Source organism: Macaca fascicularis, chromosome 10 (genome assembly GCF_037993035.2).
Source record: "Macaca fascicularis isolate 582-1 chromosome 10, T2T-MFA8v1.1".
Lineage (NCBI taxonomy): Eukaryota > Metazoa > Chordata > Mammalia > Primates > Cercopithecidae > Macaca > Macaca fascicularis.
In genome coordinates, this window is record NC_088384.1 from 6073499 (window position 1) to 6089010 (window position 15512).

A 15512-nucleotide genomic window follows, 5' to 3' on the forward strand; every position below is an offset into this window, starting at 1 on the left:
AAAGGGCAGATGAAAGGGTCACGCACCAAGCAGCGGGCCCGCACCCTCAGAGCCAGACCACAGCCCAAATGAGCTGGGCGCGTAGGCCCTTGTGCCCCATGCCCCAGCCCCAATGGGCACCCTCCCAGCCCCTCAGCTCATGGAAGGGAGACAACCCCATTGTGCCCCGAGGGAGGAGCAGCCGGGTGCCAGGTGCCCACATACTTGGCCCTCAGTCTAAAGGACTCAAACGCCAGAAAGCATTAGCACCGACAGCCTCAGTTGCTGGGCAGAAGGTCACCTCTCGGCAGGACGTTACAAAACTGGGCTTTAAGAAGCACCACTTTTCCTTCCTAACGGCTTTCCAGACCCTAGAGGGTAAATCCCACTGGGCTTGGCAGCATTTCCGTTTCCGCACATACAACTGTGGGTGCTCTGCCTGAGCGCATTCTTCTTCCAGGCCGGGCCCTCGGGGTGGCCCGGAGGGAGGCTGCTGTCTGCTCGGTGAGGCGGCACCTTGCTAAACCACCCTGTCGGTCATCCACCACTGTAAGCACTTCTAGACTATGCAGCCTTCAGATGCTCCATCCCGATCTCAGCAGGGGAGGAGGAGAAACTTCCAGAAACATTCCAGAATGGATAGGGTCCGTGCACAAATGAGCTGGAGCTCAGCCAGGCCATTCCAGACGGCCACGAGGAGGGGGTCTCACCTAGAACCATGCCCCCCAGTGACAACTTCTGGGCTTTCCCTTTTCCCCAGGGCTTCCAGGAAACTCAGAGCTGCTTTCTGCAGCGCAAGGTAGACCCACCCTTCTTACTCTCACCCGGCTCCCCCAGGCTGGCAGGAACAGCCCTGCAGTGGTGTGGGTAAGCGTGAAGGTCCGTCCCACAGCAAAGCCCAACAATGTCCATCAGCCTGACCACTCAGCCCATCCCCCACCTCAGGTGTCCCCTCTCCAACGATGGAACGTGAGATTCACCAGGAGCCAGAGATAACGTCAGATTGTCTGGAGTTGCGGGCCTCCCAGCACCAAAGCGTCATCCGGAGTGACAGCCACGTTATCATAGGGATAACCTTGAATGTTCCCATTCATTCATTCATTCATTCTTGCTCTAATTCATTAAGAAAAGCAAAAGCGGCTGGGCGCGGTGGCTCAAGCCTGTAATCCCAGCACTTTGGGAGGCCGAGACGGGCGGATCACGAGGTCAGGAGTTCGAGACCATCCTGGCTAACACGGTGAAACCCCGTCTCTACTAAAAAAATACAAAAAACTAGCCGGGCGAGGTGGTGGGCGCCTGTAGTCCCGGCTACTCGGGAGGCTGAGGCAGGAGAATGGCGTAAAAACCCGGGAGGCGGAGCTTGCAGTGAGCTGAGATCCGGCCACTGCACTCCACCCTGGGCGACATAGCGAGACTCCGTCTCAAAAAAAAAAAAAAAAAAAAAAAAAGAAAAGCAAAAGCACTCACTAAGCCAATGACCTTATCTGTTACAGATGAGACAGGCCGTGGTGCACTCCTGGATGAACATGATGTGATCCAGCCATGTGTCCTGACAGCGAGGCTGCTTTCCCCTGTGCAGCCAAGCCCAGTTCCCATCTGTCCCCACTCCCTTCATCCTTTCTGCAGCCAAGCCCGGTTCCCATGTCTGCCCCCACACTCCCTTCACCCCTTCTCTGGCCAGGCCCACTGAGCCCCCGCCTGCAGTTTCACCCTCATGTCTTCTGCAGCCTGTCTCCTGTCCTAGCCCACCTCCCATGCCCTGTCACCTTCTCCTGGCCTGCCCCCCCGCATGGCTCAGGTGCCCCTCTGCTCCCACATCACCCTGTGCCTGGCGCATGTGTCTCCATCCTCCAGCACCCTGCCTGCCTGCCCTACACTCATAGCCACAAATGTCTTGAGGGCAGGCTCTGTCTCCCGTCCTTGTATACCCCCAGCATCCATGCCAGCACGTTGCAGCCACAGAGTTGAGTGAAAAGTGTGTAAGCTTTGGAGCCAAACAGCCTTTGGCTCCAGCACTCTCTTGCTCTCTAACCCTGGGCAGGCGGCATCGTCTCTCTGAACCATAGCTTCCCCAGTGGGAGAACGGGGCTTGCACTATCTTCCCAGGGTTGCTGAGAAGAGGGATGCACTTTATAAAGTTCCAAGCACACAGAAAGCTCTCTGTAAACTGGCTGGAGGATTAAACCATCGAAGGGGACTGACTTATCGATGCTCATAAGAAATGGGGAAGACACAGCCGAGTGCTGGTGTGCGGAATGCCCCGCGGGTGAGCTGCGGCCCCGGAGCCTCCTTCGGACTCTGAGAAAGGAAAACACATGGGAGGGCAGGCTCCCATGGCCCTGGGAATTCTGCTCCCAGAGCTGCAGAAATGGTTTGGAAATGCTTCCTGCTGGGGAGCCTGGGCACTGTGAACCTTAATCTCAGCAGGACCATGAAAATCAAATGTGAAGTCCTTCGGTCTTCCGGAAACTCGGAAGTTAGCTCCCATGTTCTGAGCAGCCCCAGAGCTGGAACTCTGCAAAGCAGAGCCATCTGGGGGCTGTGCCCGAGGGAAGCTGAGCTCACCCCATCATTAGCCAAGGGAGAGCTCCTGCACAGCCCCATCAGAGAGTCCACGACGAGCCGAGCAGGGTCCCTGGCCAGGCTGGATGGTGACGAGGCAGAGGCATGGGGAGGGGGCCTGAGAAGGGGACGATCATCCTCACTGTAACACTCACCAATCAACTGCCAGGCCCTGACCCACATGGGCCTACAGACAAGGCCACTCTCATTCACCGGCTCTCACCCCTCGACCCCTTCCATTCATTCTGCTATCATCCTGCCTGGGCTCCACATGGAATTAAGAACAGAGGAAGCTGAAAAGCGTCAAGTCACCAGTGACATGAACATAAATATTAAGGTGTCCCTGTTCCCACCCAGGCTGTGCTGCACCCACCACAAACCAGTGTGCGGCCAGCTCCTCACAGGGCTCAGTGGCCTCCACGCCCTCCTGCCCACTGCTCTCACCCACGGGTCCTGGGCCCTGGGTTCTGGCATCAGGCTCAGTCCTGGCAGCCTCCAACACTGTTCTTTCTTGCTCCTCCTGAATTAAAACCGCCTTTGGGGGCCAGAGATGGTGTCTTCCTCCTCTCACTGTCCATGTTGCACCTGCCCATGCCCAGCACAAACATCATGGCTCAGTAAGCACCGGTTAAACAGAGCCAGGGGAAGGGGCCCCATCAGCAAGACCACTCTTGACATGCAAAGGCTGTTGGGGCAGGATCCTCTGCCCCACAAACAAGCCTCCTCCTCCTCCATCATCCCAGGGGATGGAGGCAGTGACCCCCAGGAAAATCCTTAGGGGTCAGAGCCCACCCACACAAAATACGGGGCTCGTTAGAATTTCGGCAAAGGCCAGGGATGAGCTGGGGGTCGGGGAGTGGCTGCGTTTCTTAGCCTTGGAGATATGCCTCGATTTCCCTGGTGGGCTCAGCACTGGTTACCTCCCACCCATTCGAGGAAAACTGAGCTTCAGGAAGAGGGGCCTGGCATCATGGCTCCAGATGCCAACAAAAGTACTATCAGCAGCAGGTTAAAGATGTGTGTAGCCCACACAAGAAAAGGTGTGTCATTAACTTGTGTTCCAAAACAAGGGCACCGACCTCTTTACAAGCTTACCGTGGGACAGGGTGGGAACAGTTTCCCTCAAGCACAAAACCAACCCCACTCCCATCCCTCAGACATATCCTTTCCAAGACACATTCTGATTAGAAAGGAAAAAAAGTTGTCTCTGTCCCCTTTTAAATAAACAAGCTTGGCCGGGTGCGGTGGCTCACGCCTGTAATCCCAACAGGTTGAGGTGGGTGGATCATGAGGTCAGGAGTTCGAGACCAGCCTGACCAACATGGTGAAATACTGTTTCTACTAAAAATACAAAAATTAGCCAGGCATGGTGGTGCACGCCTGTAGTCTCAGCTACTTAGGAAGCTGAGGCAGAAGAATCACTTGAACCTGGGAAGCAGAGGTTGCAGTGAGCCAAGATCACACCACTGCACTCCAACCTGGGTAACAGAGCAAGACTCCGTCACAAAATAAAATAAACAAGCTTTACTCTGGTTATGAAAATCAAGAAAGGCCAGTAAGGCAGGTACAGTGACCCAGGACAAGAGTACCTATGAGGTCCCTAGAGGAGTTAAATCTGTACGGAATTTGTCAAAGACAGGAAGTAGAAGGATAGGTGCCAAAGGCTAGGGGAGGGAGGACGGAGAGTTAGTATTTAACAGTTTGGGAATGTGAAAAGTTCTGGAGATGGAGGGTGGTGATGACTGTACAATAATGTGACTGTGTTTAATACCATTGGACCGTACACTTAGAAATGGTTAAAATGGGCCGGGCGCAGTGGCTCATGCCTGTAATCCCAGCTACAATTAGCCGGGTTTGGTGGGGTGCGCTTGCAATCCCAGCTACTCAGGAGGCTGAGAGGTAGGAGAATCACTGGAACCTGGGAGGTAAAGGATGCAGTGAGCAGGGATTATGCCACTGCACTCCAGCCTGGGCGACAGAGTGAGACTCTGTCTCAAAAAAAAAAAAAAAAAAAAAGGAAATGGTTAAAATGGCACATCCTATGTGACACATATTTTACCACAATAAAAAGTACATTTCTTAAGCAAAATAATTTAGTGTTTGTTGGCCATCTTGTAACATCCTGCATTATGAAAGCAATCAGATGTTTTGCCCATTGATTTACTTGCCTTCTTCAATCAATGTTGTTTTCATGCAGTAATCTGAACAGTGTCAAGTGAATTAATTTAATAGATTGTATTTCAGAATGTTCTGTACCGCAGTTTGACCATGTATGCAATGGTTTACATGGCAAGCTATGAAACTTCAAATGAGACTTAAAATGTTCAGTAAAAAACAGCTTGCAACTTTGCAACCAAAATAAAGATGACTTAACAACTTTAAAAGAACAACAACAACAAAAGGCCAGGCATCGCGGCTCAGGCCTGTGATCCCAGCACTTTGGAAGGCAGAGGTGGGAGGATGGCTTGAGCCCAGGAGTTCAAGGTTGCAGTGGGCCATGATTGCAACACTGCACTCCAGCCTGGGGGACAGGGGGAGACCCCATCTCAAAACAAACAAAAATCCTAAAAACAAGGATCTTAGCTACCCAGTGTGTCCTGTGAGGGTGGGGAGATGGGGGTGGGGAAGGGCCTGAGGTCCAGCCCCACCCTGGCTGTGCCTCCAGCATCCCTGCAGGCACTTCCAGTTGCTCATTTACCTGGGGATCGGGTCACCTGTGGATATCCAAACACCGGATGTCCTGAGCTTCACTGCCCCATCACACAGGCTGGGGACCATCTGAGGCCCACGGAGGCACCTCCCACCTCACTCTCCTACCCACCTGCTCATCAAGTACTACCCCATGTGGTGCCTTCTCAGTGCCTGCCCAGGACCCTCAGCCAGGCTGGGGCGGGGGCAAAGAGGGGACTGGGGCTAAAAGATCCCCCACGCCAACTCCACACCTCATGGCTACCAAGAGTTCTGCAGGGGTCGACAGCATCCAACCAACTGCCTAATCCGTCAGACCCCCCACCTTCAGAAGGGTGTAAAGTCAAGGCCATTTGTACACAAACCCTAGGGCATCCGAGCAGCCCTGGAACACTGTGAGTCAGGAGGGTAATGTTGGCCAAACGAAGCCACGCCTGCTTCTTCTATCCCCGACCACCGACAGCTGTGAGCAGGTCTGAGATCCAAAAATTACCTCTGACCAGTCCCACACTGGACACCCACCCAAGCCGAACAGGCACTCGCTGGAAACTCCACGCTGGGATGTGGGGGCTCAAGAGAGAAGCAGGGCCTCAGGGGACCTAGAATCTTCTCTCCCAGACCATTTCCTGTTGTTTCTCAGGAGTCTCAATCAACCAGTCTCAATCTGACCCTGCCTCTGACCACGTGAGTTAGATCCAAAGCATAATATTAGATATAAACCAAGAGCAAACTCTCTCAAAATCTTGTTAACCTTCAACTCGAACGTTCCCAGGGAAGGCAACACTGCAGGTTAAAACTGCTCAGCCTTGAATCTGGCTCTCTCCCTTACTAAGACTCAGGGTGCCTCATTTCCTTCATCTGTAAAAATGGGGGAAGAAGCCGGGAGCGCTGGCTCACGCGTGTAATCCCAGAGCTTTGGGAGGCCGAAGTGGGCAGTCATCATTTCAGGCCAGGAGTTCGAGACCAGCCTGGCCAACATGGTGAAACGCTGTCTCCACTAAAAATACAAAAATTAGCTGGCATGGTGGCAGGCGCCTGAAATCCCAGCTACTCAGGAGGCTGAGGCGAGAGAATCGCTTGAGCCCGGGAGGCAGAGGTTGCAGTAAGCCGAGATCGAACCACTGCACTCCATACTGGGTGAGAGTGAGACTGTCAAAAAAAAAAAAAAAAAAAGCCAGGCGTGGTGGCTCACACCTATAATCCCAGCTACTAGGGAGGCTGAGGCAGGAGAATCACTTGAACCCGGGAGGCAGAGGTTGCAGTGAGCTGCAACCTCCAGATCCAGAGGAGGCAGGAGGATCACCTGAGGTTGGGAATTTGAGACCAGCCTGACCAACATGGAGAAACCCCGTCTCTACTAAAAATACAAAATTAGCCAGGCGTGGTGACGTATGCCTGTAATCCCAGCTACTCGGGAGGCTGAGGTTGCAGTGAGCTGAGATTGTGCCATTGTACTCCAGCCTGGGCAACAAGAGTGAAACTCTGTCTCAAAAAAAAAAAGCATGGGGGAAGACTGATGAGACAATCCAGGAAAAGTGCTTACATCAGCGCAATGACCACAAGAAAAAACAGAAGCTTCACAATTAAACAAAGGGAAAAGTTACCGCGCCAGGATAGGGAGAACATTCTTTTTCAAAGGAACCACACACTCCTCCAGGCTGACACGGTGCCCAACGGCCAATACGCCACCACGTCCACCACCTCTCTTCAGGAGAGAGACATGCCTGCCAGAGTAACTGGATGGAGATGGCTCAGTTCACAGGCCTCAGATACCGTTTGTTGCCTGGGACAGTTGCTAAAACTACATTTTTTCCAGGTGACTTAAGCGTCCATAAAGATTATGGTATAGATCAGTGGCATGCCCCAGGTTCCAAGGCATGCAGAGAAACAGGTCACATGGCCTGCAGGGACCATGCCCTAGACGCCTGGGAAGGATATGGCCACGTGCTCTTTCTAAGAATACAGATGCTCAGAGAGATTCTGTACCACTCCTTGGGTGGAAGCTTCCAGAACGTCAGCCTGCTAGCTGTAAACATCGCAGAAGCTTTGGGCAATGTCTGATCCCATTCCTGGAAGCCCGTGAGCCACTAGGATCTTAATACCCAGGTTGCTGACCATGCAGATTGTCACAGAGGGGAGACTGGGGGCTGGGAACCCAGAGGCCTGGAATCTGCTTCTGATCTCACGGCTGAGAGTTTTCCCACCTGGAGCAAGTCCGGGCCTCAGTTTTTTCATTTACAAACGGAATGGAGTTTGGGAATATGAAAAGTTCTGCAGATGGAGGGTAAATGGAGGAATGGAGGATTTCGCCCGCAGTTAAGAGCAGGCTTCCCAAATCCCACCCCATGTACAGGCATTGCTCTGACAAAATTTCCACTGGGTTGCAACAAAATAGGGTGAAATCAAAGCAGGACCCAGGGACCTCTACAAAGCCTGCCCGATTCCATCTACAATGCTGTCTTTTATTGTGAGACCGCGTCCTTCCAAAATCCGGGGCATCAAAATGTTCCCTACCTCTATGAAGTTGTTTCGATACGAGATGGTGGTTGATTAGGTGTCTATTTTTTTATTTTAATATCCTCATCGGGCAAACGAGGATATTTTAAAAGTTGCAAAGCTCCGTGAATAGCTGGGGATGAAGAAAGGGCATGTGATGAGAAGCCAGCCTCAATTTCCTTGATTTCCTCTGCTCAAGCTCAAACACTCAGAGGCAGCTGAGGGCATCAGGAGTTTTGAAAAGTGAATGGGAGCTTGAGGCTTTGTTCCCTGTGCCTCCTGGACTCACCACCCAAAAGGATCATGCCCCCGCCCCACCTGCCCCATAGCGTTGTCTAAAGCTACAGCAAAGAGTTGGAGTGGCCTCCGTGGTGTCCAGAACCAAGGTACCAAAAAGCCTGAAATGCAACGAGATGTCAACCACAGAGACTCTGATGGAAAGTTCCAGCCAAACAGGACTGGGCGACTACTCCCAACCCCCACCTGCGCCCTGCCCCTCCAAGCCTGGGAAGCCAGCAGGGATCCAGCCAGATTGGCCTATGTCCCTGCATCCCTTACAGGTCCAGGATGAGGACAGACTTGTGTGCCCTCTCCAAGGCCACCTGGCCTCTGAAGGAGGAAGCAGGACAAACTGGAGCCTGCTCTTAGGGCTCCTGGCCCCATACTCAACACAAGACCTGCCTGTGTCCACTGCTGAGCCTGTTCCCAGCATCTGTCACTGAGATGACAGGGGTCTTGGGTGGTGAACCAGCCGGGAGAAGGCAGCAAGAGGGGAGGAGCAGAAGGCACCTCTCTGGGAAAGTGAGAAGCATTCTCCCCACAGCTCCCTCCAGGCAGCTCTGGCCCAGGCAGCAACTTCCTACATCAGCCCAGTGTACAGAGGGGCATCCTCATCCTTCTGCAACATCCCACCCTGCTCCAAGGGCCTCCTGGGCTTCCAGGACGCATCTCCCCCGGTGTTCCTCTCGCTGCTCTGGCCACCTGTCATGCATCCTACGCACCTGGCATTTGGAACCTGGAGCGTCACAGGCTGGAGGGTCTCAGGACACTTGCTCTCCTCAGGCCAGCTTGTTCATGCCACACCGGCTCAAAGATCCCTTCCTCCAGGAAGTCCTCCCTAACTACCGCCAATGCACACACATATGCACATACACACGTATGCACATGGGACCTATATGTTTTCTTTCTTGCATGGTCTCTTTGTACCCTGAGCTGCCCAGCACTTGGCACAAATAATTAACTCTGTACTTAGTGCCACGAGGCTAAGCCAGACAGTCTCATTCTGCATCCTGCCCCCATGCCTGCCCTGAGCAGTCATTCAATAAACGTCTGTGAATGAATGAATGCACAAATGAGCTCACGTGATCCTAGCTATTCTATGAAAGGGGGCAAAGAGAGAATCACCGAGTTGCCCGAGGCCATGCAGCCTCTGCAAAGGCAGGCTTCAGATCCAGCTGTGACTCCAAAGCTCACACACACCCCACCATCACACTCCAAAGGAAATAGGCTTCCCCCTGAACTAGACTTAAAGATTCAAGTCTTCTAAAGGTGCGTGAGGCTGGCCGGGTGTGGTGGCTCACACCTGTAATCCCAGCACTTTGGGAGGCTGAGGTGGGCAGATCACGAGGTCAGGACCACCCTGGCCAACATACTGAAAACCCGTCTCTACTAAAAATACAAAAAATTAGCTGGGCATGATGGCGGGCGCCTGTAATCCCAGCTACTCAGGAGGCTGAAGCAGGAGGATTGCTTGAACCTGGGAGGCGGAGGTTGCAGTGAGCCGAGATCGCGCCCATGACAGTGCGAGATTCCATCTCAGAAAAAAAAAAAAACAGATACATGAGGCTGTCCAGTGTGCTGGTGAGGGGTATGGCATCAGGGCCAAGCTGCCCAAGCTCGAATCCTGGTGCTGCCACTTAGCAGCTGTGCGCCCACGGGCTTGCTACCTGGACTCTCTGGGCCTCCATGTCCCCCCATTGATGAGGGGGACAATGACAGCACCTCCTTTGCAGGGCTAGGGTGAGGGCATAGCTAAGTAACACAGGTGAACTGGGGCAGGGGTGGGGCATGAAGGGGCGAGTCCCCATGCTGTGGGGAGACCACGCTGGGTATACAGGTGTTGGGTTTCCATCCTCAACCCACCACACGCATCAGTGGCTCTCAGGAATGGCACTGTGTGGGTCCACAGAGGAGTTCTAGGCCAAAACAAGAAGCCAGGCTTCATACCTAGGTAGCAAAACTCACAGGACCTTTTCACTCAGTGGGTGACGGGATCCAAAAGGAAAAATAGGGCCAGGCGCAGTGGCTCACACCTGTAATCCCAACACTTTGGGAGGCCGAGGCGGGTAGATCACTTGAGGTCAGGAGTTCGAGACCAGTCTGGCCAACATGGTGAAACTCCATCTCTACTAAAAATACAAAAATTAGCCAGATGTGGTGGCGCACGCCTGTAGTCCCAGCTACTCAGGAGGCTGAGGCAGGAGAATGGTTTGAATCCAGGAGGTGGAGGTTGCAGTGAGCCGAGATCATACCACTGCCCTCCAGTCTGGCCAGCAGAGTGAGACCCCATCTCAAAAATAATAATAAAAAAATAAAAACAGGTTCAAAACAACACTGGATCACCTATTTCGTAGGGCTGCTGAGAAGACGACATTCATTACTAAATGTAAAGCATTTCACCTATAATAATTACCCAGAGGACCTTCACATCTCATAGTGAAGGAAACAGAGGCAGAGAGTTTGTGGGTGTCATCGAGATCTCTTCAGGCACTTTCAGAATTGGGACCAACACACAGCTTCCTAACCCCCTTCTAAAGTTGGCTCCGCACAGTGTAGTAACCCGCAAATAACCTGTAAGCAGCTAGGGTGACGGGCGTCCCGCTCCCTCCCACCCTAGCCTCTAGTTAGGACCACTGTGGGGTTAAAGGAGGTGGGGCACAGCCCAGCTTTAGGCCCAGCCCCAGCCCCGCTCCTCGCTGGGTGACTTGGGTGACTTGCGGCAGATGACTTAGCCAGCCCTGAGCTCCCCTCCAGCCTGAGGGGGTCTCCGATCCCAGGGAAGTTGACACAATGGTTCCCCACTCCCACCCTGTTCAGTTATGGGGCCACATGTGAGATCATTACAAGGAAACTGGAACCATATGGGGCCTACAAAAGGATTCATTCATCAAATTGTTATGATTTGCTATTCTGCAAAAGGAAAATCTTGTTGTATAAAATATGCTGGCAAAATAACTACATGCCTTCTTAGAACTGTTCTAATAAACTTCACCTGAAAAGCGGCCCTGCCCAGGTGCCCAGTGCTCAGAGCCCAGCTTTAAAGTCTCACCAGGTCGGGGAAGCTGCTGGAGAAGTCGCTAGACAGCACAGTCCCCCCAGTGGTGAGGAGGGGGTGGAACTGGAAGGAGCTGGAAGGAACTGGAAGGAGCTGGAAGGAGCTGGAAGGAACTGGAAGGAGCTGGAAGGAGCTGGAAGGAACTGGTGGAACTGGAAGGAACTGGAAGGGGGTAGAAGGAGGGGGTTTCCCTGGAAGTCTCATGTTTTCTGTTCCTTCCAGGTCTTTGGCCCTGCCATTTCCCCTGCCAGGAACACCCTTTCCCCCATCCTCCCAGCCCCACCCACAGACTTAGCCACTGCCTTTTCCTCCTCAGGTTCCCAGTTTGCATGCCGCTTCCTCCAGGAAGTCTTCCCTGACTCTGCCAGTAGGGCTCAGTTCATTTTTCTGGATCTCCTAGGGAATGTGAGTTGCATGGGCGGTGGGGGGCGGGGGGCGGGACCAGGTATCTCTCCTTTCCTGCCATAGCCACAAGACATAGAGCAGTGTCTGGCACTGAGCTTTCCCTTTGTGAATGAATGACCGAACGGCTAAGAACACCACCTTTCCCGACACGGGTTTGGCACTGACAGCTGCCAGTCCTGTAGCCCCATGGGGCCTTCTTCTCAGCGCCTGGCTGGGAAATTCGGCAGTAGTAGAACATTCAGAGGCATCTTGGGGAGAATGATTCTGGGGTGTTGGCAGAATCGTGCTCTTCCCGTGCTCCCCTCACATCTAGCCCCATCTCCTCCAAAGAGCTTCCAGGGAGCCCCCAAGGCCTGCGAAAGCACCTGGTACCAACACTTCCTAGGGAAGGGGACAACAGGAATAATGGCTAACATTAATAATAGAGCTGCTGGCCAGCACGGTGGCTCATGCCAGTAATCCCAGCACTTTGGGAGGCCGAGGCAGGTGGATCACCAGAGGTCAGGAGTTCGAGACCAGCCTGGCCAACATGGTGAAACGCTGTCTCCACTAAAAATACAAAAATTAGCTGGGCGTGGTGGCGGGCGCCTGTAATCCCAGTTGCTGGGGAGGCTGAGGCAGGAGAATTGCTTGAACCCGGGAGGCAGAGGTCGCAGTGAGTCGAGATCATGGCATTGTACTCCAGCCTGGACGACAAGAGCGAAACTCTGTCTCAAAAATAAAATAATAATAATATAGCTGCCATGGTAGACACCATCCTAGGTTCTCTCTCTTAATCCTCAAGGCAACCGAAGAAGTAGGTTTTTGTTCTCTTCATTTTACAAATGAGAAAACCACCAAAGCATATCGTGGCTTTTTCTGATGCAAACTGATTTCTAGTCTCACAAGGCCTGTGGAGCCTCCAGCACCTGAACGTGAGTCAGCCGCGTGCCCCTCCTCCTGCCCCACACACCTGCAGGGGTGGCAAATGCAGCCCTGAGTTGGGGTCCCTCAGCAGGGCCAGGAGCGGGGCCCAGGAGCAGGGTGTGAGCTAGAGCTGTGGGTGTGGCAGGAGAGGCCCCAGAGCTGACCCCCAGGGCACAGAGTCTCATCTTCACGCATTGGGTGCCCTGAACCCCACCTCCTGACTGGGAAATTTCCAGGAGTGGCGGCACAGACCACATGTTTTCAAGCCAAGTCCTCCCTGGTCTTTGTTCTCCCTCCCAACTTTCCTTTAATCAGTTGGAAATGCTGCCCAGCCGCAGCCAGAGGCCAAGAAAGCTTTGGAGAAAACACAATCGTCTTTTCCTAACACCTCCTCCTCTCCTCTCCCTCCCACCCAGCTCTCAGTAAAGCCCAACGGGACCGACAGACACAGGACAGACAGGCGGCTCCTCTCGGCCCTTTGGCAAGAAAGATCAGCGCCCTTCTCCATTTAAGTGGCCGTCACCAAAGGAGTTTCTGCAGATCAGCTAACAGGCTCACCGTCTGCAGCCCCACAGCTCTCGGAGAGCAGGGGTGGTGCCACTTGTGTCCTTACATACAGGGCTCCGGGGGCCTCACAGCTGCACACCGGGGCCAGGCAGTCTCTCAAAGCCCCTTCCCAAACCGTGCCTGATTAAACCCGCTGAAACTCAAAGACACTTCTTCCCAAAAGAAACAAAAGGCCCACGGGACATCCAGCTGTTTTTATCGAACTGTGCAATTAGGAGGCTTTTTGAAACCCTTCCACTTACAAACTTCTCTGTGGAAAAGGATCAGCGGCGCAGTGAGCCACTCCGGCCCGCAAGTCCTGGGGTGTTCATTCAGTCACACACGCACAGGGAGAAATTGTTCGCAAACCGTAGACAGAAAAGAACAGTGAGAGAGAATGCAGAGACTCGCGGGCCGGGGAGAGTTTTACCACGCCTTCTCTCAGGCCCTCAGCTTCCTCATCTATACAATCAGGGGTCTCTGAGCCTCCTTCCTTTTCTAACAGGGGTCTCCGATGTCCCACCCGCCCACCACCCAGGGCCCCTCTGGCTTTTCCCTCCAGCTGGCAGCCACCCGGCCGCCTGCTGCTTGCTGGAATGCCCTCTTCCCACGCTCCCCTTGCATCAAGCTCCATCTCTTCTAAGGAGCCACCAGGGAGACCTCAGGGGCTGAGAAGGCTCCTGGTGCCAACACTGAGCTCTGCGCCTCCCCACACCGTCTCCAACCCCAGGAGGTGCCCAGGCCGTGCCCAGCACCGCCTGAACAATCAGAGCTCCACGGGGCTCTGCTGCAGCGAGTCCAGAAAGCTCTGTAGAGCTCAGCTCCCCGCCTCCCCTCCCCCTCCAGCCCCTTTCAACCCCCTTCCTGGAATCCCCCGGTGAGCACTGATCGGGACAAGTGACCCTTTGACTAACAAAGGCGGTCACCAGAGGTTAAAAGGAACTCAACTAAACCAGGGATTAAGACTCAGGATTCCGAGGGTGGTCTGGGGCACTCCCCTGGACCGGGGCCCACGGAGAAACAAAGACGCCAGGAGTGCTGGGCCTGGCTAGTGGCCCTGAGAAGCCATGGGTCAGCAGAGAGGTCACAGGTCATGGCTCTGCCACCCAGCAGCTGCTCTGATCACAGCACCTCGTGGTGGTCTCCCCAGGGACCAGGCCTTGAGGGTTAGCAGGGAGAAAAGCGCAGGCTGGGTGGGCACTGTCCCGGAACTGTCAGTCCCAGGGTTGAGGCCTAAGGTCTGGGCCATCGATCAGATCTGCTACTGGAAACTCCATCCCCCTTGCCACTGGTGGAAGTGACCTGTCCTCAGTCCCCGCTGAGCACCGCCCGGCAGAACCACTGCCTTGGGTCCTCTGTCCCAGAAGGGAGGCAGCGAGGAGGTGGCCAGGTCCGCAGCCCCTCGATCCTCCCAGCTATGGCCCCCAAAACCTCCAGGTTGCTCCCCGGCTTTCTCGTGTCTTCCTCTCCAGCCCCTATCCCAAGACTGCCAGTGTCTCCTGGGGAAATGACTGCTTCCCACCCAACAGGCTCAATTTTCACATCCGAAAGCTGGGTACAACAGCCCCTACCTGGGGGAGGAGGCGGGAAGCAGTGAGGAAAGATACCCGAGGGAGCTTCCAGCGCCAAGTGCAAGGCGCCCTGGGCTCGGTAACCCCCAGCCAGAGGACCCCAGCCCAGCCAGCGCCCCTGAACCCCCAGGGCCCGGGGTGGGGCCCCCGGAGACGGCTGGATTTGCCAGGATTGGGGTAGAAGCGTGTGTTTGAGAGGTGGTGGAATCCGGTTTTGAAACAAGTCCCCAGGCCGGGGAGGAGATGAGGGCCGGAGCTGGCCGTGGGGGAGGGGAGGTTGTCGCCGGGGCCTCGGCGGTGACTGTCCGGGGGCGCCACGCAGGGCAGCGTACGGACTCCGAGTCCCCGTGGTTCCGAAACTCGCAGGGAGCGCGAGGCCGAGGGGGTGGGGACCCTAAGTGGGGTCGGCGGACCCGGGACGCCCCTACCTCCGGCCGCCAGCAGCGCGAGGCCGCCGAGCAGCAGCAGCGGAAGCGGGACCCGGCGCGACGGCGCGGCGCGCTCCATGGGCGGCGGGCGGCGGGCGGCGGGCGGCGGCGGACAAAGGCGCGGGCGCGGTCCTGGGGCAGCGGCGCGGGCTCCACGCTCCGGCCGAGCCTCGGCAGCCAACGCTGGGCCAGGGCCGCGCCGTTCAATTATCCCGCCCGGGAGGAGGGCGCGGCGGAGGCGGGGCCGCGGGTCGCCTGGTCCTCCCTCCCCGGCGCCCCCTGCCGCGGCCCTCCGGGACCCTCCCTCCCCGCAACCCGGCTGCGAGGGGCGCGCGCCCACGACTGGGGGCGAGGGCCTGGACCCCAGACTTCCCCGGGTGGGGCACAGAGGGGGAGCCTTCGGGCCGAATGCCCCCAGCCCTATCCCCCAACTCTCCGTGAAACCTGATCCCCTCCTCCCCCCACCCCCTCTCGATGGGCGGGCTCAGGATCAAAGGTTAGCCCCTCCCGACTCTGCGCGTAGGAGCGGGGACCTGGGCCTGAAGTAGAGACCCGGCTGCTGGGGGGACAGGGGTGGGCCCTACCGCCAAGCCCGCA

At 55.3% G+C, this 15512-nt stretch overlaps 1 protein-coding gene across 2 annotated transcripts in view; it reads right to left on the minus strand.

Moving 5' to 3' along the window:
- The window catches only part of FBLN1 (fibulin 1), a 98804-nt gene extending 83707 nt beyond the window's left edge, over window positions 1–15097 (minus strand). For both annotated transcript variants that reach the window (XM_045363455.3, XM_005567010.4), the window contains exon 1: window positions 14916–15097. In XM_045363455.3, the coding sequence (XP_045219390.1) occupies window positions 14916–14994 (79 nt within the window). In that variant the 5' untranslated portion in view covers window positions 14995–15097. The remainder of the gene's footprint in view (window positions 1–14915) is intronic.
- Between the last annotated feature and the right edge of the window lie 415 nt (window positions 15098–15512).